Source organism: Rhyacophila brunnea, unplaced genomic scaffold, assembly GCF_057557595.1.
Source record: "Rhyacophila brunnea isolate RB1 unplaced genomic scaffold, BYU_Rbru_1.0 scaffold_14, whole genome shotgun sequence".
In the NCBI taxonomy this organism is placed as follows: domain Eukaryota; kingdom Metazoa; phylum Arthropoda; class Insecta; order Trichoptera; family Rhyacophilidae; genus Rhyacophila; species Rhyacophila brunnea.
In genome coordinates this window covers 26,823,521-26,851,469 of record NW_028232796.1, presented here as the reverse complement: position 1 = coordinate 26,851,469, position 27,949 = coordinate 26,823,521, and the positions used below count along the sequence as shown (strand labels likewise).

The window sequence follows — 27,949 nt, the reverse complement described above, 5'->3', positions numbered from 1 at the left end:
AATATTACGGAATAGTATTGCATTCTCAGAATCTCAGACGACAATATCCGTTAGAGGGAAGTTTGAAACAATGGGCGATAAAGATGCATTGCATTTTGAAGAACGATGACACGATAAAGCAAATCTTTATCAAACGCATTACAAGCCATTCATTATGCATGCTTATTAATACCTACTAGATAATAATTAGGATTAAGCTTAGGATTCATAGGTATTTAAATTTTTGTGTGGCTTTTGAGTGGCTTTGGATTCTGAATTCACTTTCGAAAATTTAGGCATTATTTTATTATTTATTATAATAAAGCGTTTTCTGTTTGTGAATAAATAATAAATTAAACTGTTGAAATATATATGATGGAAAGTTCATGACGCGGTTGTACCGATGTATTCTTTGAATTCTGTGAATAGTTGACTTTTAGTTAAATGATACTTCTCAGAATGTTAAATTAACAATAATGTCTGAATTGTGATAATAAGTAAGTATGTATATCGATACCAATAGGGGAACAACCAATAAAAACTTATAATGACTTTTTAATTTTTTGCAGTGATTCTCATTTTAATTTTAAAGCCTTGATTTCGTTGAAAGTGTATGTTTTTTTATATTTAATTTAGTAGAATTCATCAATGCACAATGAAATTATACATTTTAATAAGGAATTAACCAATAAATTTGATTATATAACGGAATTACTAATTAATCTCAGAAAGGGTTATTCGATTTTATGACACATTGATGACATTTCTGACTATTTTTTTTTTTGCTCAATTATAAAGAGAAGACTTTTCTACATCGAATGGCATTCTTAACTCAAAACCTTTAAATTATGAGTTGTTCCCCTATTGAACTGTGGTATCGAATTATATTTGGATATCAATGTGTATATAGCATATCTTATCAAACAACGTACAAATGAATATGCTATTACACCATGGATTATGAATTTGGAGAATATATCTTAATCATTCTAACAATTTAACAAATAAAATTGCTAAAAATCATCTAGAAGCCTAATTATTTTAGCCTAATGAAACTGTTATCCCTTTCCGTACTCAAGTCAACCCACAAACATGTAATTTGATTCATGACAAAGTGCTTACACCCCATTTTCTATCTATTCCGGTTATCTAAAAAGGGTTATTCTCTGTAATAATAATTCACGACCTAGATACATACATCCTGTTATGATAAAAATAACACCCATCAAATCATTACGGAATACCTTTTTCGATATCCAATAAGTCCGGGCCTTTATGAACGTATCCCATAAATTCGATACAATAATGTCAACCTAGAAATTTTCCAGATCGTTCATTTTCCGGTCAGACCTTTCTTTGTCCGACGATTGTTTTTCTTTAAACGAAAACTCGTGCACGATTTTCTTTCTTCCATCTTTTTATAGTGTTTGTCTATTATTCATTTTCCTTATATTATTTCTCGTTGTCGTTCTTCTTCGTTTTCGTTTATACAGGCTTTTGTTATGCATTTCGGTAATAAGGTTGAGAAAAACGTGGTGTCTTTTAAAATATTAGACGATTGTTTTTGGCGTTTGAAAATTATGAAATGATCATTGTCAATGGCACGTATAGCAAATATCGGGGAAGTGGCTTACGTTTAGTCTATCAGCAAGGCCTGTTCTAACACACTACTTAACACTAAAAAAGAACTAAATGTGATATATCAGATTTATCACTTTACGTATTCTGATGGTTAATGGTGTAAAAAAGTTAACCGTCTGAGCTGTCAAAAAGATGATAGAGTACGTCAATTTTACATATTGAGAATTTAGATGCTAGATCCGACTTATACTGCAATCGCAATGACATGACTAATAAAATTATAAATTATGTTGATATGTCAGATGTGTCAATACAAAATTCTTGTGTTCATTACCGACTAGATAGCACTGGTTCGGTTTTATGCGCTTGTGTTCGGTGATATCCGCTTGGGTTCGGCAGTACGAACATATCCGAATTTGATCGACATGTCTATCAACCTAATTTTTCGCCGTTTTATGAATTGGAGATAGCCGCCGATAACTGTTTTATTTATGGAATGCCATCCGTGTTAATTTTCACCAATGAAAATAACGGAAACGTACTGAAGTGATATCCGTTAAGAATATACCTGCAGGAGGAAAACGAAGTCATGCAATACAACTCATACGTTGTGATAGCATCCAGAAAAACCTGCGAACGCTCGCGATGTTCATACTGAGTAAAGTCAGGCGTAACAAACTGGACTTCAGTATTGATAAATGCAATGTTTTATCGTTTACTAAAGCCTCACGAGTATTGTTTTTCCAATATTCGATGCATGGCAGAGTTCTCTCGCGAATATCGTCTGTAAGAGATTTTGGAATTACGTTTGACAGTAAACTGACGTTTAGTGGTCATATAGACCTCTCTTCTTGGTCGTGCACTCATGGCTGAGGATCGTGACCACATTTAAATTTCGCCATCCTTTGAGCGACCAAGACTTTCCATCCTTCTCGATCTTCCGCTTCTCTCAGGGCAGAATGGATGGTGCCCCCAGTCAGCTCTTTCACTTGGTCGCTCCATCGCGCAGACGCTCTTCCTCTGCTTCGCCTTCCCTGGAGGCTACCCAAAACTACCAGTCTCTCCAGGTTGTTCGGTACGCGCCTGACAATATGTCCAAAAAACTGCAAAATTCTTCTCAGACATATCGTCGAGAGCCGTTCCTTTATCATATAAATACCATATTATACCATATAGATAGATACCATTTATTTGTAAAAAGGCGCTAAAGATGTTGGGCTTTGTCTTACGTACTTCCCGGGTCTTTTCGGATGTTACGGTACTAAAAATTCTCTATAACTCATTAGTTAGAAGCAGACTTGAGAGTGGGTCTATCGTTTGGGCCCCGCATCAGTTGAAGTACGGCCTTATGGTGGAGAGAGTCCAAAAGAAATTTTTGAGACTCCTTTACTTTCGGCTGTATGGATATTATCCGTGGCTCTATCCGACTGATTTTAGGGATGCTTACATACTGTTACTTAAAATTTAGAAGGGATCTTTATTTAGCTACATATTTTTTCAAACTTATGCGCGGCGTAAATGTGAACTCTGCCATTCTTGGTGGTGTTGGCTTGTGTGTCTCTGATAATTACCTTAGGAATCGAGGGCATCCGTTGTTTGTTCTCCCACGGTGCAGAACTAACCTGCCATTAGTAATGCCTATTGGAAGGGCAATAACCATGTTTAATGAAATCGCTTCAGATATTGATATATTCCACTTACATGAGGGTGAATTTAGGTGGACGTTGTTTTCTAAGTTTTTAAGGTAGGGTCTATCAAAGTTCACTCTGTGTGCTTCCATCTACTTTTACTTTGTTATTTTATTTTTTATTTTATTACTTATTGTATTATTAACTCACACTTCTCGGTATTTTTTTTTTTTTTAATTATTAACACTTATTTTATGTCATGTCGTGAACGCTTTGAATTTATAATTTGTTATGTTCATTATGTAAAATAAATAAATTTGATTGATAAAAATTTGATTGATTGATAAAAGTTAGAAGAAATCTATATTTGGCTACGTACTTCTTCCGCCATATACGGGGTGTAATTGCGATTATTGCGAACTCTACCGTGCTTGCCAATGTTCCCTGATAACTGTCTTAGAAATCGGTAAAATACTAATTTATAATATGTTACTATTTTAAATGTACCAATTTTTTATTCAGCGGACGTGTTTTTCTAAATATAAACTCAAAGTTCTACTTCTACTATATTTAATAATTTATGCTCCGATAGCCTTAAGATAATGAATCAGTCCGTTTCTTATTCAAATAACACAAATCTTTTAGGGGATCTTGGGGTAGCTCCCTCGTCCCCAATAAAATTCTGCTGATATAAAGAACGACCAACCCTACCCCTCCACTATTTATTCACCGTATAAGCATTTGCCTGTCTGTCTTATACGCAGACAAGAAATATATTTTTATTTCTTTCTATTCTCCTTCTTAGCAACCCTTTCTTTCTCATTCATTGTTCCCGTCCCGCCTTTGTGGAATTTCCGACTGACCTCCGAGAAATTTAATTTGTCGGTATTGTGTTTTTTGATAGGGGAATTTAATCATGCCCCAACGATTTCTTTGTTTTCCACTAAGCGGGTAGCTAATTAATTAATATTACGTCACTCGTATCTTCTTCTATAACGTTTTAATGTATTTATTGTGACACTAATCTCATTTTTTTATCATCGAATTTATAAAATATGTATTGTTTGTTAACCATTTTTATTTCACCGTATAGTCCCGGTGGCATACATAAAGTGATTCATTACTAACTACAACGTAACAAGGCAAAAGTATTCCAAATATGAAAATAATCGATGTTCACAATTATTTATTTTCACATTCGTTAAGGGCCCACATGCTCAGCGTAGTTCAAAATGGAGCTTTTATGGTATTTTCAGAGCATAACCCTGGACATTCCTTAAACGTTGTAGATAATCTATATAATTTTGAAGCCTTTTTATCCTTCATATTTATTTTAAACATTTGATGACTGCATAAAGTATTTTTATTACATAAAATAGTATTCTTTCAAACCTTGCGCTCTAATGTTTTAGAATATAGTCATATTTCAGTACATCCATGTGCAGTGGTGTTAAGATTTTTTAGATTTATTAATTTTTAAACGCATTTACAAAACCATTAGTAAAATTAATGTTAACATTATATAGTGACATATTAACGATAAAAAATTATATTTTATTATCTTCGTGATCCCAAATTTGGCAAGAATTACGCATTTTATTATTTTAAAAAATGGGCACGATTAACACATTTGAAGATAATTCTAAAGATACTGATGATAAGCTATGTCTTTGACCATTCAAATGTGATAAACATCCTACGAATAATGATTGCTTTATAATAATTATTGATCAAGAATAAGCTAGTATTTTTTTTGAAATACGCCATTTCCATTGGCGTTTCCCAGTGGTTAAGCTACAACATACGGCCGTAGCCATAAATTGACAAACGATTAATGAAGTAGGGAGTAAGATCATGTTAACGCGCGTGTTTGAACATGTACCTAACCGAGAAAAAAATATTTTTTTTTAAAAACGGTACATGTTCAAACACGCACGTTACCTTTTTACGATCGTCATATTTTCGAACTACCCCTGACAATGGACAAAGCCTTCTTTGTAAACACTTCTATCTACGTATTATAATCTTCAGACTTTACGGTTTCACTATTTATTAGAGAGCACCGACAAGTCGGGATTTTAATTAGAAGCTGCTGGGTACATTTCAAATCAACAAAAGTTACGACGTATTAAAAATACGATTTTACATCGTTCTACAAATCCCCAGCTCGGAATAAGAAAAGCTGCTTCGAGTTATGGTGTCATGCCTATCAGTTTATTACATCGCATACACCATCCTTATTCCCTTATGCAATTATTCGTGTAATGTCCTTACAAGTTATATTATGCAGAATGCACCTCTGACGACTCTGACCTCTCCGTACCAGACTGTCTTACACAAATATTATTCTAATTTTCTTTGAACCCTCTCTTACTTAGAATCCATCTATCTCCCGTAATCAATGAGTCAATGGTTTTTCATAATCACCCCGATGAAAAATCAGATCCGGAGAGATCTTTAAAATATCCATCAGCACCACAAAAATAATTTAACCTGAAACAAACCCTCCGTGATTGATCTGCGCGGGTTAAAATTTCCTCAACAATGCTGCACTTCCCCGTCTAATGGGTCCCTTTATTCGATGATCCTCCACAGTCAGATGCTATCGGGGCACATTCTTCGGCGTTGCTGTTCATCCGTTCATCAATCATGCTTAGCCAAGATGGAAGCGTCCGAAGGGAAACTCGCGCCTCCCCCACAGCTGGGGATGACTACGCAGGACTTACCCCTATTTTTGCGAATCTCGTGCAACGTTGAAATATATCCTATGACAATATAGAATTCATGCTAGGCTACATTTTTAATGTAATATAATATTATAATATCGTTGTTTTATATCTGCATTTTTCTTGTTAGAAGACAAATATATTTTGTAACACATAAGTTATAAGTTAATAATATTTACAGCTTAAACCTATTTTAAATAGATTATTATTATCAGCTTCAAACTGAATATCGAACAATAATAATTTAACATAACTTGATAATCAGCTCTGAATCTACATGAATATTACATATTTAGTTAACCTTGGAGACATAACGATCAAAATACTCACTAAAACCTAGATAATATTAAATTTGGTAAAATCAAATAACTCTGTATATTGAACGAATGATTAATAGTTACTTGTCTGCTAACAACATTTAATAACAATTTCTGAATTACTAGATATAATACATTATTTTTCTTTAATTGTGGTAACTGTCAATTCTTTGTGGAAAGGCGTGTTGATGTTAACTGAAGCCATGAGGCCCAATGATGGTAGTGTAGTTAGTAAAGTATACGTTTTATAATTTTGCACTTTTTCTACACTGATATCTGATGACTGACGAGTAGATATCTGATTTTTTTCAACAGTGTCAATTCTTACAGGAAAACAAATATAAATACAAAAGGATATATACCTACCTATATAGTTATGTTTGGGTAATAAGACTAAAAATGTTTTCTGAAAAAATGCCCAAGTCTTGCTCTTCACATTGGCCCAAATCACGCAAATTTTTGTGGTCGGACAGTGCTCACCACTGTGAAGAGGACAACATACACGTTGGCCAGCAAATGTTTGCCGTCTATCGACACAGTGTCGGTGTTTCAACACGCATCAAAGGATGCCAACATTCGCCTGGCCACATTTTAATCGATAAAATTTAATTTAAAATGTATTTGTATAAATATCTGTATTATTTTATATTTTATTATCCATTGACGACGTCATATTGAAGCGGATCAAACAGGTCCTAATTATTATTAAACTACGTGAAATAAGTACTTAGTAGTAGATTAGGTTTCCTAAACATTAGTTGCTTATTGATTGACGTCTTCCATGAAAGGATTACTTTTTTGGATTAAGATTTTTTTGGAATATTTGACAACTTATACGCGAACCGGCGTTTGGAAAACTCTAATAATATGCACTATGATGATTCTCTTTGTAAATAAACTTATGTTAAGTTTATAACACCCGTGCATTTTTTTGTTAATCTCTCATTGTAACCATTGCAATTATACAAATATATCTCACAGTACGAGCGTGATGTTGACTACAACATATGAATCTATATTCAGCTTATTTTCATAATGTAGTCAAACCACATGTCAATAAAAGAAAGTAGAATCTGTAGAATATTAAAAATAGTCTATTATTAAATACGTTGCTAATAAGGCCGGATGCTAATATGGTTATTGTATTCATTGTAACTTTTCATCGAATGAAACTAATATTAATTAATTATCACATTGAAGACTGCGCGGCGTTATTAAACGAAATGTAATCTAGGTACAAAATTACACAAGAGGTATTTCAACTTAATAGGGCGAAACATTCCCCCTCATTTGTATGCAAAAGTGAGTCGTAATTTGCAAAAGACGCAAAGAGAAATTTGAATGGGACATCCCCTTGTTATACTATTACAAAAAACATGACACAAAGGATACTACAATAGCTTGCTAAAATGTAATGCAAGACACTATAAGAAGTAAAACAATTATTAATGCTATGAAGTCATCATCATCAGCCGGGGTCAATCAACCTCTGGATGAAGGCCTCCCCAAGCTTCTTCCAACTCTCTCGGTCCTGTGTCGTTCGCTGCCACGTATTTCCGCCGAACTTTACCAGTTCGTCAATCCAGCGGCTTTAAGGGCGACCCTGTGGCCGTTTCGTGCCTCTTGGGTACCACTGGATGACGGCATTTGTCCAGCGGCCGTCCTTTCGGTGAGCAATGTGCCCCGCCCATCTCCATTTCAGCTGTTTGGCAACGTCTATTACATCGCGTACTCCTGTCTGCTTCCTAACCCATTCGTTTCTCTTACGGTCCTTTAGCGTGATGCCCAACATACACCTCTCCATGCCTCGCTGTGCGACTCTTAGCCTTAGCAGCCATACATGAGCACGGGTAGCACACATTGGTTGAATACCCTACGCTTAAGACGTAATGGTAGGTCACTCTTGAAGATACCATTCAGAAGTCCGAAAGCACTCCATCCCAGCTTTGTACTTCGAGTAATTTCGTCGAGCATGCTTCCGTCTATGGGCACCTGCTGTCCGAGATAGACGTAGCTGCTGACTTGCTCGAGTTGGGTGCACAGATAATCGCAGGGTCTGAAAAACAGTTCCTCATCACTTTTGTCTTTAAGACGTTTATCTTTAGGCCGACCGTTTGACTGACATCCGCGAGTTCTTGCATTCTACCTTGGAGGTCTTTCGGGTCTTTTGAGAGTATAAATGCTATGAAGTAAAATTAAAAAATCTTTTCATGGCAACACCAAAAAACCGCATATTCAATATAATTTATTTATTTTTGACACAGTGCTTCCATCACATATTATTAGTTCAATTATTATTGTATCTACTCTTATACTTATGACTTTTGAGTATTCATCGTTAGTATGTAGGTAATGTTAAGTCAAAAACGTGTTATTAAAATAAGTATAATAGGTTTTGTTATTAAAATAAAACATTGACAATAATAATAGTCATCGTTAACTCATTCGCTGCTGATTATATAATGAGATTTTAATTAGCACCTTTAAAATGCACGTTAATTACATCGATCGGCCGCCTGGTCCTGCGTCTTCAGCGTCCAAAGTATTAACTCAATCATAACTAGACCAGTAGTATTTGTTTTGATTGAGAATTACGACAATATCTATGGTAATAGATGTACTGCATTAATATAAATAAGAAGAACAATCTATAAACTGACGCTCAACTCATCGAGTCCGTCACTAGACGTAGGTACTGCTATTGTCACGAGTTCTTCACTCGACATAATACGTCCGTTAATCCACTCGAATCAAGTCTCTCAGTGCATTCTTATAATTAATCTCTCTTGTAATATATGTACTGCATTTGTATAAATTGTAAGGACAATACAGGAATCCTCACTCAAATCATCGAGTCCGTCACAAGACGCACTGCTATTGTCACTCGACATAGTCAATGTCACTCCACTAGAATCAAGTCTCTCAGTTCATTAACATAATCAGTCTCTTGATCATATCGATCTTATCAGTACATAATTACCTCGCGATTATAATCTCACATCATCATCCTTATTATTGTATACAGTGTACTCTTGTATCAACCAATAAACTCTCCTTTCAACGACCAAGCCGCAACGACTCTTCATCGACGTCCAACATAGAGTAAAATAGGACATCGTGAAAAGCTGCCTTCAATCGAGCTTACACATAACGCATAATGTTCTGAATTTACTCAATATTTACTCCCTATCGTTCCACAAAAAAAATTCACCTATTCCTTCACCAACCTTGCTGGAAAACCGTGAGGATTGGAAATCAATTTGGATTAAGTCACCAGGATTTTATCACCAGTCACCACGTGAGCAAAACGCGCCTCGTAAAAAAAATATACTTGAGTGAACAATCGTTTAATAAATGACAAAATATTATAATATAATCAAAAAATAATCAACATCTCTTCGCTGTATCTAATTATGTTAAATTATATTTTATTTTCACACTATGATTATAAGTTTATTTATGGAATTTCAATTAAATTACTTGTTATATAAAGTCAATCAGGGGTCAAGTTATTATCGTGCTGTTTGTATTTTTTTAGTTTATTTATGTTAAGTGCCTCCAAGATTGGTTTTATCTTCGCAGCATCACGACGGTATGTGGGTCGCGTCGCGGATCACCTTTCGTTACCGTATGACCTTTCGTGCGCTGCTAACAAAAAACAGTTTCTATTTTACTCTACTGTTTTGCTCTTATGATCGATTTCACTAATCTGTTTTGTTTTTCATTTGGTATGTAGATATACCTACAGTAATATCGCGGTCTCATACACTCATCATTATCAAAATAAATGAAATAAACAATGATTCTTAACATCTGATACATTATATATTATTTATTTCTAAATTATGATTATGACAGAATTAAGACAGCTAAACGTAACTACATACAATATTACTTAATATATTTTTGCGCAAGTAGCGTGTGTATGATAATTGACAATATTGTACAAGTATTGTGATCGTACAAGCAACATGGAAATGTTAAAATTGCTGTATTGTATAATTGCGGATGCACGCTTGTGATGGTATCACTGAACGCGTGTAGCAGACTCAAGGCCTTGTCCAGATGGGGCGTGTCTCACCGCGTTTTAGGCACGTTTCAGACGGGACACCGGTGTCGCGCTCAATATAATATAGGAGGCCTTTGTATTCGAATAAAGGGGCCTTTGTATTATGTTTATGAACGCCCCAGAGCTAATGAGTCAACGCGTGCCTGGTACACTTTTCCGTCGGCCGCTACATTCTCAAGCCGCCGATACGCTTATTTTTATTATCGCAGCCAGTTTTATGTTCTAATTTATAACGCGAAATTATGCGTTGACTCATTAGCTCTGGGGCGTTCATAAACATAATACAAAGGCCTCCTATATTATATCGAGCGCGACACCGGTGCCCCGTCTGAAACGGGCCTTACGCGCAAAAACCAAAAATTTGCTGCTCCCATATAACACGTGTCATTTGACACTGAACAAGCTAGGTAACGTAATTCATTTTTGAATGGGATCTCGAGTGTGGAAGAATATGGGATAAACTTATACAAGTGTCAAGAATACAACATTCTAAACTTGTCCTTCGTTGTGACAACTGCTCTCGGTTTATGCACTGACGCTTATTCAATATTGGTGAATTTGAAGGTTGCAACACACACTATTGCACGTCTTTATTGTTTGTTTCATTTTCGTATGACACACACACATTCAAAACCATTGCGTCAAAATTTTGTGTGTATTAGGGTATAGCCTATCTGAATTCTATTTATTAATCTGCTCTGTGACAAATACATTTGTTTTATATAATTATAAAATACATTCACAAAAAAAACAGGCGAGGGAATCAACTCCTTGCAGTAAAATCGGTTAGTTACATTTTGAAAATAAATTTGAGATAGGCGCGATCGAAATTGCCGTTATATTTATGACAGTTCGGCCGACTGACTGTTGAAGCGGCCATTTGCGCTAGTCTCGATGTAACCGGGCAACTCTATACATATTTTTGCAATATGTGCCATATTTTGAACTCTGCTTAAAATTAAACTACCTAGTTGTTTGAGTTTGGTTCAAATGATTATTCCAAACAAAATAATGCGTCCGATTAAAAATCCCATCGAAGCATTTTGTGCTTTTAAAAAAATGCCTCCTTATTGAATCTACCGGTAAAACAGAAACTCGTAACGTTTATCGATTCTCCATAATGACAGGAAATGGGACGGATATAAGAGATAAAAAAAGGTATAGAGATTTCACAGACTAAATTCAAAGTATCATTCACCGTGTAAGCCTTTAAGCTTTACGATGCATCCCGTGCGAGTCAAAGTATCGATGAATTTCGCAATGTCTGCCTCGGACCAGTTTTCCAGGTTTCCCCTCGATCCGGTAAGCCGAAACTGCCATTAGGCGGGGATTTTTCCGCTGACTTTTCACTGCCATGGAATTCGCAGATAGAGGCGAAATAGGATATTGGGGAAAATCGTGCCAGATGTTACTACCGAATTTTCGCAGTGTAAGATAGTTATAAATTTAAATGGCGCTTTTCTTTGTCTTTTCCGACGGATATGTTTCCAGTTTGGGTACGTGATATTAAATAATGGATTTCATTTTAAAATATTCATATACGTTTTTACTATGTTACTGACATGTCACATTCTAATCCAATTCTGTAACATAATTAGGGCAAACATAAAGTCGCAATATTTCTCAAGCTCCTTTTTCACGCTACACCTACTGTAGCGCTTTTAGCAGTAGACTGTAATTTGAAGGTGATAATGGTGGTTGGTGGATTACAGATCTAGTGGGAGGGGGCTTACACAGGATGCCAGACACTGACTTTTATGTTGAGAGGGCTGGCGCGCACTGGAGCCGGTTCGGTGTTCACGTTCTCACGCACTGACGATACACGGATGGATGATATATTATGAGGTTGATGAATGATGATGATAAGCTCAGGATGGATAATATAGACGCGACGTTCATTCAAACCGTAACAGACTTAGGGCAACGAAGGTCGAACAGATATGTTTTGTATGAATCACTGTAGTACGGTCTCGTTCGTATCGTATCAGATATGGCTTGATAGCTTTAGCCTCTGTATAATGCGTTGCGGCAATATGCACCCGTTCGTTCTCTTGAGATGACTGAATGTTCTTCGCAATTACGGTCGATTCTTGACCCGTAACTGTCGGTCACTTGGTCTTGTGACAATAATAAATAAGGGGATATGAGCAGGTGGGAAATAAGGATGACGGCCACCATTTTTGGCGCAACCACGTCCATTAATTCATGTTACGTGTAGATTAGGGATTCCAATCCCTGGATCCCGAGCTATTTTCGATACCTATGAATCCCGGGATTGATAAACATAATCCCGAATCTTTCGGGATTGATTTTTTTATCAATTTTTATGAAAAATAAAATAAAAACGAAAATATAACAGAAAAAATACTTTTAATAACAAATAACTACCTTAGAAATAAACTGAGTTTGAATGAAGTTTGATCTATACCCATGTGTAAGTTGCCGATTCATTTTATTTTTTCACATAAATTAATAAAAATGAGAAAGATTGGAAAAAAACAATGCTTAGCACTATTAACAAAGTAATTCCACCATGATCTCATACGTTTTACGGCTGTTTCATATTTGGCTGACTAATTAGATTTATGAAGCGGAAAGGCCATAAGTACACCATGATTTGCTTTACTATTTTAAATCTCGCTAACCCATCCATTAAGTCTTTACTATCACAAACAGAAATCTCATATTAAATTCACATTATTATTGATATTACAATATTATTTACTCCATTAAACTTATGTATTTCCAAGATTGAACGTATACAATATTAACACAATAAATGTCTTAAATAGTATGAGACATAAGTTATACTAAATTTATTTTTGACCGATTTTATCAATGTTATTTGTAAATATAAAATTTTTAAATTAACAATGGAAAAAAATCCCAATCCCGGGACCAGTCCCGGGATCCCGACATTGTCAAATTGTAATCCCGAAATCCCGGGATCAGAATTTTGGCTCGGGATTGGATTCCCTAGTGTAGATCAATCGTGTAGTTCTGGTGCATATATATATTATGCTAATTCGTTGGATGTTATAAATTAGAAAGTCTACAAGTGGCGGGGTATAAAATTTGCGACGTGGGGTTTACGAGACATTGCTTGGCAAACGTTCCCGCATTGTCCATGAATTTAAGTATCAAAGTAATGAAAATTCCTTTCGTTGTCACGGATAGTAAATCGACGGCAAATTTTGTTTTCATTTATATCTGGAAATCGACCATACACGAAGAATTGATTGGCAAATTCGAACCAATTACATAAAATATCAGGGTTGCTTTTTCGCTCATCAACCCTCTAGCGACATAAACTGTACGACCCACTTTCCCGTCCGTCCCACTGTCTCGTACTTTGCAGTGTTATAAGTTTCCATGCAATTCCATGCTTGACTGCAACCGCTTAACGAAACATTCGGTGCATAATGAAATGTTACTTTCTAATAATTGACTACGCATAACGAACCCGAAATGTCGTGAAATGAAAGAGAAGATAGCACACACAACGGTAACATAAATACTTATAACATAAATAGTTTTATTATTTATTAATTATCAATGATATAACTCATTCGTTAGTAATAATTCATTTCTCGTTCAGTCGAATTGATATCAATTTATTATTCGATATTATCAGAACCGCGTTGTCTATTTAATCATGGATACATGTAAATAAACGCTTACGCAATATTCCATGTTGCCAGTTTCTCGCTATTTTTTCCCGATGATCTAAATTTTAAACCTCTGTCGGGAGGGGGAATTAATTATTTCGCAGTAGAACACTTTTGCTCCCTTTTGCGCGCCATCAAATACACCCCATACAACGACCAGTCTTTGCGAGTATTGGAAGAAATATAAGTGAAGCTATAGTTATTTATATTGATATTTTCACATATTACACGTTTTCGTTTTTCACCAAGCCATACGATCACATAATATAAAATATCAATATTAATGTGCATGTTTTAGCAGAACTGTGAATTTGCAATAATTACCCTGAATGCAATCTAGGTTCATTGTTCAACTTCGTAAATAAATAATTTAATTCTATTATAAATGCATTGTATGCGTACCTATGTGGCAACTGATCTTAATGGCAAATGTTTGAACACGGTTTAAGCAATGGCACCTTTAATATAACGCATTTTTCATAATGGGATACAATAACATGACATTGTATTAGTGTGTATTTAATACCTACCTATATATGTATTTATTACATATATAAATAATAATTTTCTCTGTGATATGTATGTTTGTATTGATATTATGTATTTGTTTTTTTTAACAAAACACGAGTGAGAAAGTCTGTTGCCATAGAGAATTGACCGTAATTTACTATATCAAAGCAGGAATCACGCACGCTCTTCTTCTTCGATGGCGCTACAGCTCAAGTCGAGCCCTGGCCTACTCCGCCGCCGTCCTCCAGCCAGAACGGTCCTCCGCACGTCTTTTCCAGTTCCTGATTTTTACCAGCTGGTTGGCATCTTTTGTAATGTTATCACCCCATCGTGTGCGTGGCTTTCCCACCGGCTTTTCCCCCTCCGGGTTTCCTTCGAGGATCTTCTTCGGTATCCGGGCATAGGCATGCGCTCATGGACTCAGGCATGCGCTGGACATGGCCTGCCCAGTTTAGCCTCTGGAGTTTTATGAAGGCGGAGAGTTTTGAATTTTGGTATAAGCGGTATAGTTCCGTGTAGTACCTAATTCTCCTCTCCCCACCATCATTCATGGGTCCGTATATCCGCCTCAGGATCTTTCTCTCAAAGCAGTGCACTATTTCACGCACGCTCTAGTGCACGCCAAACAAGATCTTGGGAAGTTGCTCCTGGGACACTCGCAGCACTTTGCGACTCTCATGGTGTAGTGTGTAAGGCGCTGGAATTTCACCCGGGAGCTCCGGGTTCGATCCCGGTGAGATCACAATAATATATTTATGTGATTTTCTCAAAGCATGCTTGTTTTTGATTGTTTCACTTATATTACTAAATACACTACTGGCATTGGGTCTCTGAGTCTGTTGTAGTGTTATTTATTAAATATTAAACTTTGAATGGCGCCCAACGTTCGTTACGCCACGGCATACGCTCGCATAACGGGTGTGGAGACGTGGTGGATTGTGAAGCGAAAAACAAGTAGGTAGTACCTACATGTATGTATTTTTTAAAACAAAACATTGAATATTTTCTAAATAAACTAGTAAAATGTAATTTTGTGAATAAATAGATCATCCTGAAAATGTATATTCACATGCCTAATGCTTTAGAAGCCTAAATGTTGATAATATAATTTTATTTCTAGATGACCCTATAAAATCCAAGATGGCCGCGGAATGAGCTGGTTCTTATCAAAAACTGATAGCTTTGCCCCTAAGTAACACGTGGAAAAATATTGATACTTTTATATGACGTGTCCACATTTTCGTGCTAAACTGCCTGCTTAATGGCATTTAAGTCTATCTATCGGTGGGGGACATAGCTAATAGCTTTCAACCTATGTAATCGTACTTCTGCAGTTTTCATTTGTTTTCTTCATTCCTCTCCGTTGGTATCGGTTCTTTATTTGAAAAGTGTTTGCCGCGAACTAGAGCGCTTTGTCTGGCACAAATAATTGAAACTATTTATTCATTATGTAGTTCGTTGAATTATTACCGACCGCTGTTTGTGTTCTGAAGGGGTAGTTTTTCCGGAACCTCCCCAACACCGCCGGGCTTCCACGACCCCTGTTGTCGATGTTGCTCTTTCATCTTCCGTCTGCCACCCCCCTGCACGTCACGTAATAGACTTTGGCAGGAGCGATTGTGCTGCAAGATTTGTTGCATACAATAAAAGTGAAAAATTTAATTAACGTCGCAGTTTATGCATTATAGCGCCTGTGCACATGTATGGATTTCTTGACACCAATAGTGTATAGTTTAAACTATTGCGATGATAACTATTTACACGTATTTGACCATTTGTGAAATTGGTAAACGTCAAAAATGTTTTTCGTGGTGTAGTTCGTTTTATTTCGGCAGGTTCGCCACTATCGTTCTACTACGCAGGCGCAGATATCTCACAAAATCCAACTCTTGCGTGAAAATTCAGAAGCTTCTGAACTTTTTCTATCCATGCATGCAATCTTGCAAGTTTAACGATAGTACGTGTTTACACGTGCATTTTATTGTTAAGACACATTGAGCATATAACAAATTATTAATTCAAGACGTTTACAATATGACATTGAGAATAAAAAATTTAAAAGTACAAATAAATGAACTTAGTAGAGTAAAAAAACAAAGCAAAAAATATTTTATTGGATATAAAAAAAACAATATTTGTTTTAAATGTCCGCAATAATACGTACTGTCAGCAGTAAATCCATGCACGTGTAAACGGGATATCACATTGATTATGCATGGGTTTCCACTAGATTTTTTAAATTTCGTCATCATGACACTTATCACGGGTAAGCTTTTTTTAATACTACAATATACGTAAAAAATGAGGAGATAGATAGATGAATGAGCCTGCTTTGTTTATTGAACGTTAATCGAAGGTCGCTTTTAATCTTTGCCTGGTATATACTATAGTCATTCAAGTATAGATCGGAAAAATTTGTAATTATTATCAGGAAATACCTAAGAAAATCAACTTTGTTATCTTTAGAATGATGTTATAACCCTTCTATCAATATGCGTCGAATAACAGTATAATATTCAAGTTATTGAATCCTTACATAAAATGGTATCCTCATTCCCAGTAATAATAATGAAACATCACCCCGAAATGTATTTATCTCTGCGTCTCATAACTTTCTCCGTGAGATAATAATATCTGAGTTAATTAATTTTGTTCGAGTAGAATAATAATATAATATGTACCGCTATGTTGACTTTGTCTCATTTGTTGAAGTTCAAATCAAATTTCAAATCAAATCAAATTTTATTTATTTTTACATTAAGTGAACATTACAAATTATTAATTTAAGACGTTCTCTCTTCTTGGTCGTGTACTCATGGCTGAGGATCGTGACCACATTTAAATTTCGCCATCCTTTGAGCGACCAAGACTTTCCATCCTTCTCGATCTTCCGCTTCTCTCAGGGCAGAATGGATGGTGCCCCCAGTCAGCTCTTTCACTTGGTCGCTCGACCGCGCAGACGCTCTTCCTCGCCTTCCCTGGAGGCTACCCAAAACTACCAGTCTCTCCAGGTTGCCCGGTCCGCGACTGACAATATGTCAAAAAAACTGCAGAATTCTTCTCAGACATATCGTCGAGAACCGTTCCTTTATCTTCAGTCTCTGGATGATTGACTGGTTCGTCCTGTGCTCCGTCCAAGATATTCGAAGCATTCGGCGCCAACACCACATCTCAAAGGCATCAATTGCCTACCGTTCCCTTGCCTTCAGGGTCCACGTCTCGACTCCGTATAGAAATATCGAGAACACTAACACACAAGACGTTCACAACATGACATTTAGAAACAAAGAAATATTATTAAAACAGTATTAGGTACATAAAAAAGAGATAGATCAGTATTAAGTTATTAACTCATTCGCTGCTGATTAAATAATGATTTTTTAATTAGCACCTTTTAAATGCACGTTAATTACATCGATCGGCCGCCTGGTCATTACGCGCATTCAGCATCCAAAGTATTAAACAGTTGAAAAGTGTAAATACAAAATATACCTATTAATTAGATAAGTACAAGGAAGTACACCGGATGAGTTAAGCAGACCCTATTTTAAGAATTTATAAAACAACGTCCACCTATACTCATCCTCACGTAGGTGGAATATATCAATATCCGAAGTGATTTTATTAAACGTGATTATTGTCCTCCCAATTGGCATCACTAGTGGCAGGTTAGTTCCGCATCTTTACTCGTGAACTCCGCCAATTTATCCAGTAGGATCAATTCGAGTGATCCGTGACGACAAAACGTCATGTGTGTTTCTAAAAACGAAATAATTATAAGATAAAAAGGACTTTTTATATACCACGTTTTTAAATTTTCTGTTGAATCATATAAACTTGACAATTCTATGTATTAATAAAAACTTTTTATTGTACTTGATAGAAATACTGAATAAATATTATAGAATACTGAAATGTCATTTTGACATTTCATGTTGATTTCCATAGTAACGCACGTATAGATTATTGATTTAGTTGCTAGGTCCCCTTACCAACCAACAATAATAACTTTCCATACAAAACAGAATTAACTGAAAATTAATACAATTCTGCTTAAAAATGGCTAAAAATATTAAAAGAATGCATTGTCGTCGTGTTCTGATATATTCTAAAAGTTTCAAATGTCTCTAGCTATTCGGGAAGTTAGTTAAAAATCTTCAATCGTCCAATACAAATCTTGGACAAACAAGAAAAAATATGTACTGGATTTCTTTTATTTTGTCTGTTTTAAACTGTCAATTCATGGTGGAACTGCATTGTATTGTTGTTTAATTTAATAAAACGCAATTTTTTTGTAGTACCTACTTATTCCACTTTTAATCAATAAATTAGGACCGGTTTCGTCCGCCTTAGAGGGACATTTTCAACTCTGAGGCGGACGAAACCGGTCCTAATTTATTGATCAAAACTGGAATAAGTATCTACTACAAAAAAATGCATTTTATTAAATTAAACAACAATATGTACTGGACACACAAGAAAAAATTAGTACTGGACAAACAAGAATACGAGCTAATAAAAACGTGGTAAAATAAAGTATTGGGCGAGAATAATATACGAGGAGGTGTTCGATTCGATTCAAATGCAGCTAATCCTACTGCCGTTCATTTCAAATGCATTTTGATTGGAATGTTCTATATTTAAAATACCTATGACTTTATTTTTCAGGTTCAATTACCTCCCGTCTTATTGAGACCACAATGTGGCCATGTACACCTACATTCAGTTTATTTGTGACTCGTCAAGCATCGACATATATTTGACATTTATTAATATGTATTTTCTCTTTTTTTCAGCCTCGTGCTAATAGTAAAAGCGGCGGAAGGGGCACCAAGAAACACAACGAACATCTGCTGATAGCTGAGGTTGAAAAACCCCATCCAGATAAAGGTAAATCAATATTATATCATACGCCCCACATGCATCAACATGGGGGATACCAAGGTTTATTTTAATCGTGTATAAGTGTGTAAATCACATTATTAATTTGTACATACCTTATGCGGGGTACTGCTATGTGTATTTTTGTACCAGTAGCTAATATACAGATGTGGCAATCGTTACAAATATTTCAATATGACGTATAGCACATATTTTGTACGCTTTTAATGTACAGTTGGGTGAGGAAAACTGTGAAAAATGTGATTTCCATTTTCTTTTTTCTTATCAGCATTATGCCGTGTCCTACTGATGACTATGATCCTGACTCCAGAATAGCGTGTTTCAAAATCTACTTTGTATTTTGTGTCAGACCAACTTGATCAAATCGAATCAAATCAAATCAAATTTATTTATTTTACATATAATGAACACAACAAATTATAAATTCAAAGCGTTCACGACATTGCATAAAATAAGTGTTAATAATTTAAAAAAATTAAAATACAGAGAAGTGTGAGTTCATAATACAATAAGTAATAAAATAAGAAATTAAATAAAATAAAAAAATAATAGAATAAAAGTAGATGGAAGCACACAGAGTGAAATTTGATAGACCCTATCTTAAAAACTTATAAAACAACGTCCACCTAAATTCACCTCACGTAAGTGGAATATATCAATATCCGATGCGATTTCATTAAACATGGTTACTGCCCTACCAATTGGCATTACTAATGGCAGGTTAGTTCTGCACCGTGGGAGAACAAACAACGGATGCCCTCGATTCCTAAGGTAATTATCAGAGACACACAAGCCACCAACCACCAAGAATGGCAGAGTTTACGAGCTCGTTTTTTTGCATTTTAAAGAAATCCTTAACGGATTTAATACAAATTACATGATATTATTTGGGTCGGTTCCACATGTTCAATATTTAATATATCAATGTTTTTTATTATTATTTTATTTGAGGGCCATCATTTCATTAAAATTTGTCACGTGTTATTGGGAGTAATTTATCGTGTTATCTCATCTCCAGGGATCTCAGAAATAATGGGAACTGAAATACCTAACGGGTGTGGAGAAACAGACAACCGATAAAATTAAACACGTGTAAAGAATGCGCTTGCCTTCGTTCTGACAACTGCTGCACTGAAGCTCATTTAATATCAGTGTTTTTGAAAGTTGCAATACATACTATTAATAATTGTACGTCTATACTGGGTGGTTCATTTTCGTAGCACACCACGCATTCAAAACCCTGCGTGAAAATGTAGTGCATTGGGGGAATAGCCTGTCAGAATTCTATTTATTAATCTGATATGTGCTCATCTCTGATACTTATCCTAAACGCTTTAATACTACACAACAATATATGTTCGCTAATTCTAAAAATGTTATAATGATAGTTGAAGATGTTGTTATAGATTGTTTTAATCTCTCCATTCCTCGTGTGTACCTAATCAAATTAGAAAAAAGCTTTCTTATTGATTCGAAATTGTGTATTGATCTACGAGTTCGAGGCACGAATTTCAGTCGTGTGTAACCATAGCAATTCTATATCGTCTTCAGCATAATTGTTTATTCATTGTGTCTGTCATTATTTTAATGTTTATTCAACATAATCAGAAGTCGAGCAGAACAGTGCTACTGTTCCATTGAAATCATGAAAATTGATCGCCGCGTCCGATTGCGCGCACGGATAATTGATATAATAATTTTATTGTCGGTAAATTCCATCAGGATGATTTATAAGTTTATAACAATGAAGTAAACTACGCACTGCTAAACGGGCTTAAATAGCATAATATTAATATTAATTGCCTTTCTAAGATAACTTACTTATAACATAACTGTCAAGCGCAGTAAAGCCGCATAATTCGACTATAATTATGTTTAGCAATGAAAAGTATGAATTATAAAAGTAGCAATCATGCGATCGGCAGACATTCTATCCGATCGAGGCGTTGGTCGTACCTGTATTAGGGTAATTGTGGCAAAAGACATTACCTATCAATCACTATTATAAATCCCTGTGTCCTAATTTGTACTGAAATTGAGTTATTGGTTTTTACACCCAAGTCGCCCGCCTGTTTCATACCTTTCAACCTTTTATGGTTGGCGAAACCCTTGAAACATTTTCTGAAACACCTACTTGGCTGACACACATTATGGGTCAGGGTGATAAATTATATTACAAAATGGCTGTGCTAAGCAGAGATAGGTATCAAAATAGATATAGATAGGTAAGATAGCAGGGAATCGACCATACGCAAACTCAAAATGCCGCTCCTTACTATTAATTATTGTCCAACAAGAAGTAATCGGTGATAACAGGAAGTCGCTATAGTCGCATGTAGAAGACTTCTCAGTGACGTACCTATCATGGTATCATCGCGTGCTACAGGCGTCTTTAAATAATATATCGGCTCTCCTTTTAGATGCGACTCTTTTTCTTCTTCGCAATAAACCAAAAGTTTACTAATGATAATTTTAACATTACTCCTGATCATTTTAGACATATTTTTATTATAAAAGTAGTATTAGTCATATCCATTCCTTTATCCGCTGCCCTCTTAGAATCTTTTCCCCTAAGCAACGCACGAGCAGTTTACCGGCACGATATCTCACTGTCAAAGGGTTAGTAAAAAATAATAAGTAAGAATATATATATGTAAAACAATATATTATAATAGTTTTCAATAAATGTAGGAAAAATTCTCTTCCCAAATAGAATTCTCTCTAGTTCAATAAGGCGTGCATTTTTGAAGCAAGTATTAATAGACAATTTTGAAACGTTTTTAAATAACAACTGTCAGAATTTTAAATGAATGGTAAGTATTTATTTCAAAGTATCGGTATAAGCCCGCCAGTTTTAATGTTGAATGTAAAATATTGGTACAGCAAGAAATAATATTCAAAAATCAGTAGTAAAAATAAATAATCATTATTTAAATGACATGGGCCAATAGATAAAATCAATATCCATTATTATTTTGATGGTATGAAAAGTAAAAAACATTCAATGGGGCGCACGGCATTTTAGGGTTACCATTATCGCATATAAAGTATATTAGTCTATGCATTCATGAATATCGGTAAGAACAAACTATTTATGATTATATTATTATTAAAAGAAGATCAAATAATGGCTCAAATAGACTCTATGACAATCGGTCATATAAATGCCGAAAAACCCGTTTCTTATGTTGGCGTCCTGTGTCAAAGGGTGTCACAGAGTGTAAATACGATGTCATAGCTGTCATACAATATGTATGTATAAATGTCGGAATGGCATAGATTTGATCATAGACACTAAAACGCTCTTAGCATATATGTGCCCGATCGTCATATAGTCTATTTGAACCATAAGAAGTCGCAGAGGTGCAGAAAAAAGAGCTAGATGGACATTTCACAAAATAAATGCGAATAACCTCAAAGATTAAATTAATAATTGATAGGTTCTCTAGGTAGGTACTACAAATATTACAGAAATCATTTTTTTTAACTAAGTACATTTTTATTACCTATTATTGTCTAATTTTATAAAAAAAAATGAATCTCAGTTTGGGTACAACAATAATTTATAGTATGATATTAAATTTATCTCAATTAAAATTTATTGTATGCTAAATTAATTAGTTAGGGTTCGTGGATTTTTTATATTTTACATGTTTTTTACTCATCACTGCAAAAAAGGTTTTTTTCAACGTCTTTTAAAATTACTAATTAAGTAAGTATCTTAATTATTTATATAATATGTATATTATTATTTTTACTATTAGTGTAAATGCCGAATCAGATAATAATTTAATATTGTTAATTTATTACAGTATGTAATGTAAACAAGACCGTGAAACGTATTGCCATTGGCGAGCCAAAAGTCCGATGACAATTAATAAGTCGTCCGATTTGTCTATGCTCTGATACTGATCAACGAACAAATAAAAAAATCGAGCTGTCAAAAGTTGCGATTATCGGAATGTTTTCCGATAATCCTAAAATGTTGTGTTATTTATATGTAGACTTGCATAAAATAATATAACAGTAAAAACAACACAAATTTTATGTTTTCTTTTATGAATTTCATAAACGTTTTAGTAATAGGTTGTACGTAATTGAAGGAAAAGATTTTTATGTTATCGTTTGACTGGGTGTGTATTCTCTAGATTATCATTTTCAATCATTCACATTGATCGACATCGGTCGTCTTTAGTAATAGGTTGTATGTAATTGATATATCATTGAAGGAAACGTCTTATTCTGTCATATGTTTGTTGCCATTGATTATTATTGTGAATTTTTGAACACAAGAAATACATTTATTGTAAACAACTGAAGTCTGTCGTATTATTTAATTCTGATACTGAAAATAATATGTAATAAGCACTATACAAGTCTGAAGTATGTCTTGTTATTATTGCAAAGTTGAAAATGTATATAATAGACACTACAATTTATTTAACTCCGCAATGAAGTAGAGATTAAGGGTTTGAATCTCATAAGGTAAGGTTACATATATCTTTGAAGTGCGCTTAGATCAAGAGTGTATGCCTAACAGCTACCTACAACTGATGGTTCGGAAGGTGCAGTGAAGTTAAGTTACAGCTGATAGTTAAAATGAAATAGTATCTTAAAGGCACTAGAAGCTTGCTCAGGAGACTCGCATTGCATCATTGAGCCATTTTATAGATACACAAATGCTGCTACACTAAATGGGCGTAAGGGATGAAATAATAGAGAAATACCATTCTAATAGTACAATCTGTTCTGGAGAGCCAGATAGAAAGAACAATAATATCCTACTAAATTTAACATAATAAGGAAGCTACTAAATAATTTATTTTTGTAAAAGAAAAAAATCTGTCCATAATAGATTTTATACTGACAAATTGATATTTATACTTACCATTAATTATTTAAATAATTCCCGAAAATTATTTAAATAATTCCCTATCATAATTTAAATACTTCCATTGTTATATTATAATACTTACCAATAATCATTTTTTACTTGCTGTTCATATTAAATAGTTCCCACCTTTTTAATAAAATACTTGCTGTTAATGCATATATATACTTACCCAATAATTTGAAGCCGTTCAATAATAACTATGATGATATATCTAAACCTAAGCCTAGACGGCCTGGAGGGGTGCGTGGTTGAAGCGACGAGAAGCTATAAGTCAGTGTTGCCATATTTTGAAAGAGGAATTATAGTACAGAGCCTCCAAAATTATAGTATTTGGAGATAAAATATAGTACGCGTTGTCATCTGTTGAAAATGAAAATGTTCCCGATTTTTCATAGTCGGCTTGTTTTTTTTAGGAAAAATATTTCGTCGCGGGCCGCAGGTTCCCGATTTTTCGTGGTCGGCTTGTTTTTTTTGGGAAAAATATTTCGCCGCGGGCCGCAGATTTCCAAATTTTCGAAGACCACTCGTTGCGAAATGGCAAATGCAGAATTATAGTACTTTTATATAAAATTATAGTACGATTTTCAAAATTATAGTATTTTGGGCGTACTATACCTATTTTATATCGTACATAGTACGCGGACCAAAATTATAGTACAAATACTATAATTATAGTACGGTTGGCAACACTGCTATAAGTAGTTCATGGGGTAAATACGGAAGTCAGTGGCACCTGCCTCCTGCCACCTTAAAAAATCGAAAATAAATCATGATATTTTTTTCAAAATGGACCGCCCCTCCCAAACCATTGTTCTGTGTGCGCGCTTGAAACAATAACTTGATATAACTACAACATCTATCTGTACACTAACCCCTGAAAATGTAGTACTTCTCTAGTGACCATGTATGCTAAATAATCGACATCCGGAAATGCCAACGATATAGGCATCTCCTTGTTATATTATCTTGTACCTATATATAGCTTATTATCGAAGGCTCGCGTCTGAATAGCCAGGCCACTGAGAGGACCTAAACCGGTTTTCCGTTACCTGCCTTACAATTTATTTCATCATCTCGCCTTACCTCTTTCGAGAGGTTCTTTGTAGTATGTAATAATATGCAACATCAATATCTTTTGTGCAGTTTTTTACAAGTCAAAATCATATGTATACATACTTCCTTATTTATTTAACCTACACCAATGTTGACTCTTGTCTCATTCCATAATTAACCATAGTCACGAAAAATACCACGCTTTATAGATAGATGTTGAAGGCCTAATTACACCAACAGACTCGCAGTCCCAACCAGATTACATTGATCATCGTTAGCAATCGTCGACTTTAAACATCGGTTACAACGAACGATTCAGCTACCGTTAGCAATTATTACATACAACTATAAGTAAACCCAACAATATCTATTGGTCACTTAGATGGCAACACTAAATAGTCTTCCCTCATGTTGTTACTGTAAAATCTTTAAATGCTAACAGAAACTACTGGAAATGACATTTTGCTGTCGAGTTGCTGATTGTACTTAATCGGATATTATTTTTGTTTTGTAATATTATTGTCAATTAAAATAATGAATAAAGTCAGTCGCCTACATTATGTAATCATCAAATTTGTGTTGATATGTCAGACGCCAGATAAGATACACCACGTGCAGCTATTCCCGGAAGCTCAAGGTTAATTCGGATATTTTAGTACGGTCTCGGTATTTTTCGACACCGTCGTCGGGTGGATCGTACCCAAAAAAATAGGAATTATTCAGGTAACAACTCAAATGCGACTTTTAATGATCGGGGACGATCGTGGTAGACGGTCTAATTTGAGCTTAATGACGAGCCGAAAGTGTGAGGACAATAAGATTTGTCTATGCTCTGCCACTTACCAACGGCCAATCAACGAATGCGTAAAAAAGTCAAGCTTTGACAGTTGTGATAGTTAAACATATCATAATGCCTTACAACGATCTTGAAATTTGGTCTTTTAAGAAATTTATATATTTAATTAAATGAAAAATGTTTTGCTAAATATCTCATTTTCTAATAATTAGTAGACCAATCAATAAAAAAAATGAAATGGGTATGTATTATATTTTTTAAATGGAATTAATCATTCAAGTTGTATGTTCAATAAAGAATTTTACATTTTATTAAGAAAGCTCTCGATATGGAATTTATTTAAAATTTTAATCGTCAACCTGAGACCTGTATACAATTACTTCTTATGATATAATTACTATTGATAATAAATTAATAACAATTGTTAAGCCAACAAAAGTTTTCAATGTAAGTGGTACTTTAAAATGTTTTTAAGCGTATGCCTTTGAAATTTCATTAGGCGTATTATTTCGTTAATGGAATTTTGAGGGTCAATCAATATTGGCGTGTTACATAAGCAACGCAAATTTCTTTTTAAAAAAATGTTGTTGTGGAATATGTAAGCGCCGCAGCATTAATTATTATCTGACCTTTAACATTCAAAATTCGTTTTCATTCAACAGCCGAAGGAAGTCTTAATAAAAAAAATATATATTTATAATGTGGAAGGCCAGTAATAATTATTAGTACGCAAAGTCGGTCAAAATTTATTTGTAGAATTTTTTCAAAAGGTCACTAACACAATTAACGCTCGAGTTATTATGACTTCATAAATTATAGTACCTAAGTGTTTTAATAATATATCGCGCGTTACTTTGAATAATAGGTACATTACGTACTACCAGTGATTCCTAAGCAGGTCCCTGTACCCTGGGGTTCCATGTTCCGTGAGAAAAAAAAATTAACGTGATGTACATTTTAACAATTTGAATGTTTAACCTAATTAGAGGTTCACTCGAGAGATTATATTATATACTCAATTAATGAACATCGTCGCCTGCTACGCATTGTGTCCTTGGCACATATTGGTGTATATATTTTTAAACCTACTATACTTGGGTATTTTATTGGCTTGTCTGTTAGTTTTGAAAAATGTGAAACTATGTTAGTTACTAGAAGTCCTATATTTGAAGATTTATATGGTGTTTTTTAGAGGTTTGTTTTTCGAATTGGCAACACTTTGTCCAACAACGTTGTTACAACAACGCTTGCAAATTGTACAAATTTATTTCGAAAATCGTGGTTCAGTTTGCGAACCTTACCGTACCTACGCCACACGTCCACAAAATTTTGTTCAGCGATGAGGCTCATTTTTGTTTGAAAAGCTACTTCAATAAGCAAAATTACCGCATTTAGAGCGAAGAAAATTCACAAGGCATTGTTGAGACGCCGTTACATCCACCTGTTTGGTGTGCTTCATGGGCTGGTGGAATCATTGGTCAATATTTCTTCTACGCCGATAAACCAATGACGATAGAAGACTTGGAAGCCAACATTCGCCGCGTTATTGCCGATATACGGCCCCAGCTGCTCCAAAAAGTGGTCGAAAATTAGATTTCCAGATTGAGCCCGAAATCATATTATTTAAACACTAATGGCATACAAGTATCTTTCCAATAAAGCCAATACCATTGCCATTACCACGATTATTATGTGTTTTATTTCATTTCTATACCTCTAAAAAGTCTCCACCCTATATGCCTATAAATTTAGGTAGGTACCTAATAAGTAATAACTAACCATTTACTAATGTAGTAATTCCTTATTTTTATAATTATTGGAATTAT

General features: G+C 34.7%; 1 protein-coding gene across 2 annotated transcripts in view; it reads left to right on the top strand.

Annotated features, from left to right (window-relative positions):
- The window catches only part of Kdm3 (Lysine demethylase 3), a 590,511-nt gene that overhangs the window by 281,371 nt on the left and 281,191 nt on the right, over nucleotides 1-27,949 (top strand). For both annotated transcript variants that reach the window (XM_085942105.1, XM_085942104.1), the window contains exon 7: nucleotides 19,275-19,368. In XM_085942105.1, coding sequence (XP_085798231.1) covers nucleotides 19,275-19,368 — 94 coding nt within the window. The remainder of the gene's footprint in view (nucleotides 1-19,274; nucleotides 19,369-27,949) is intronic.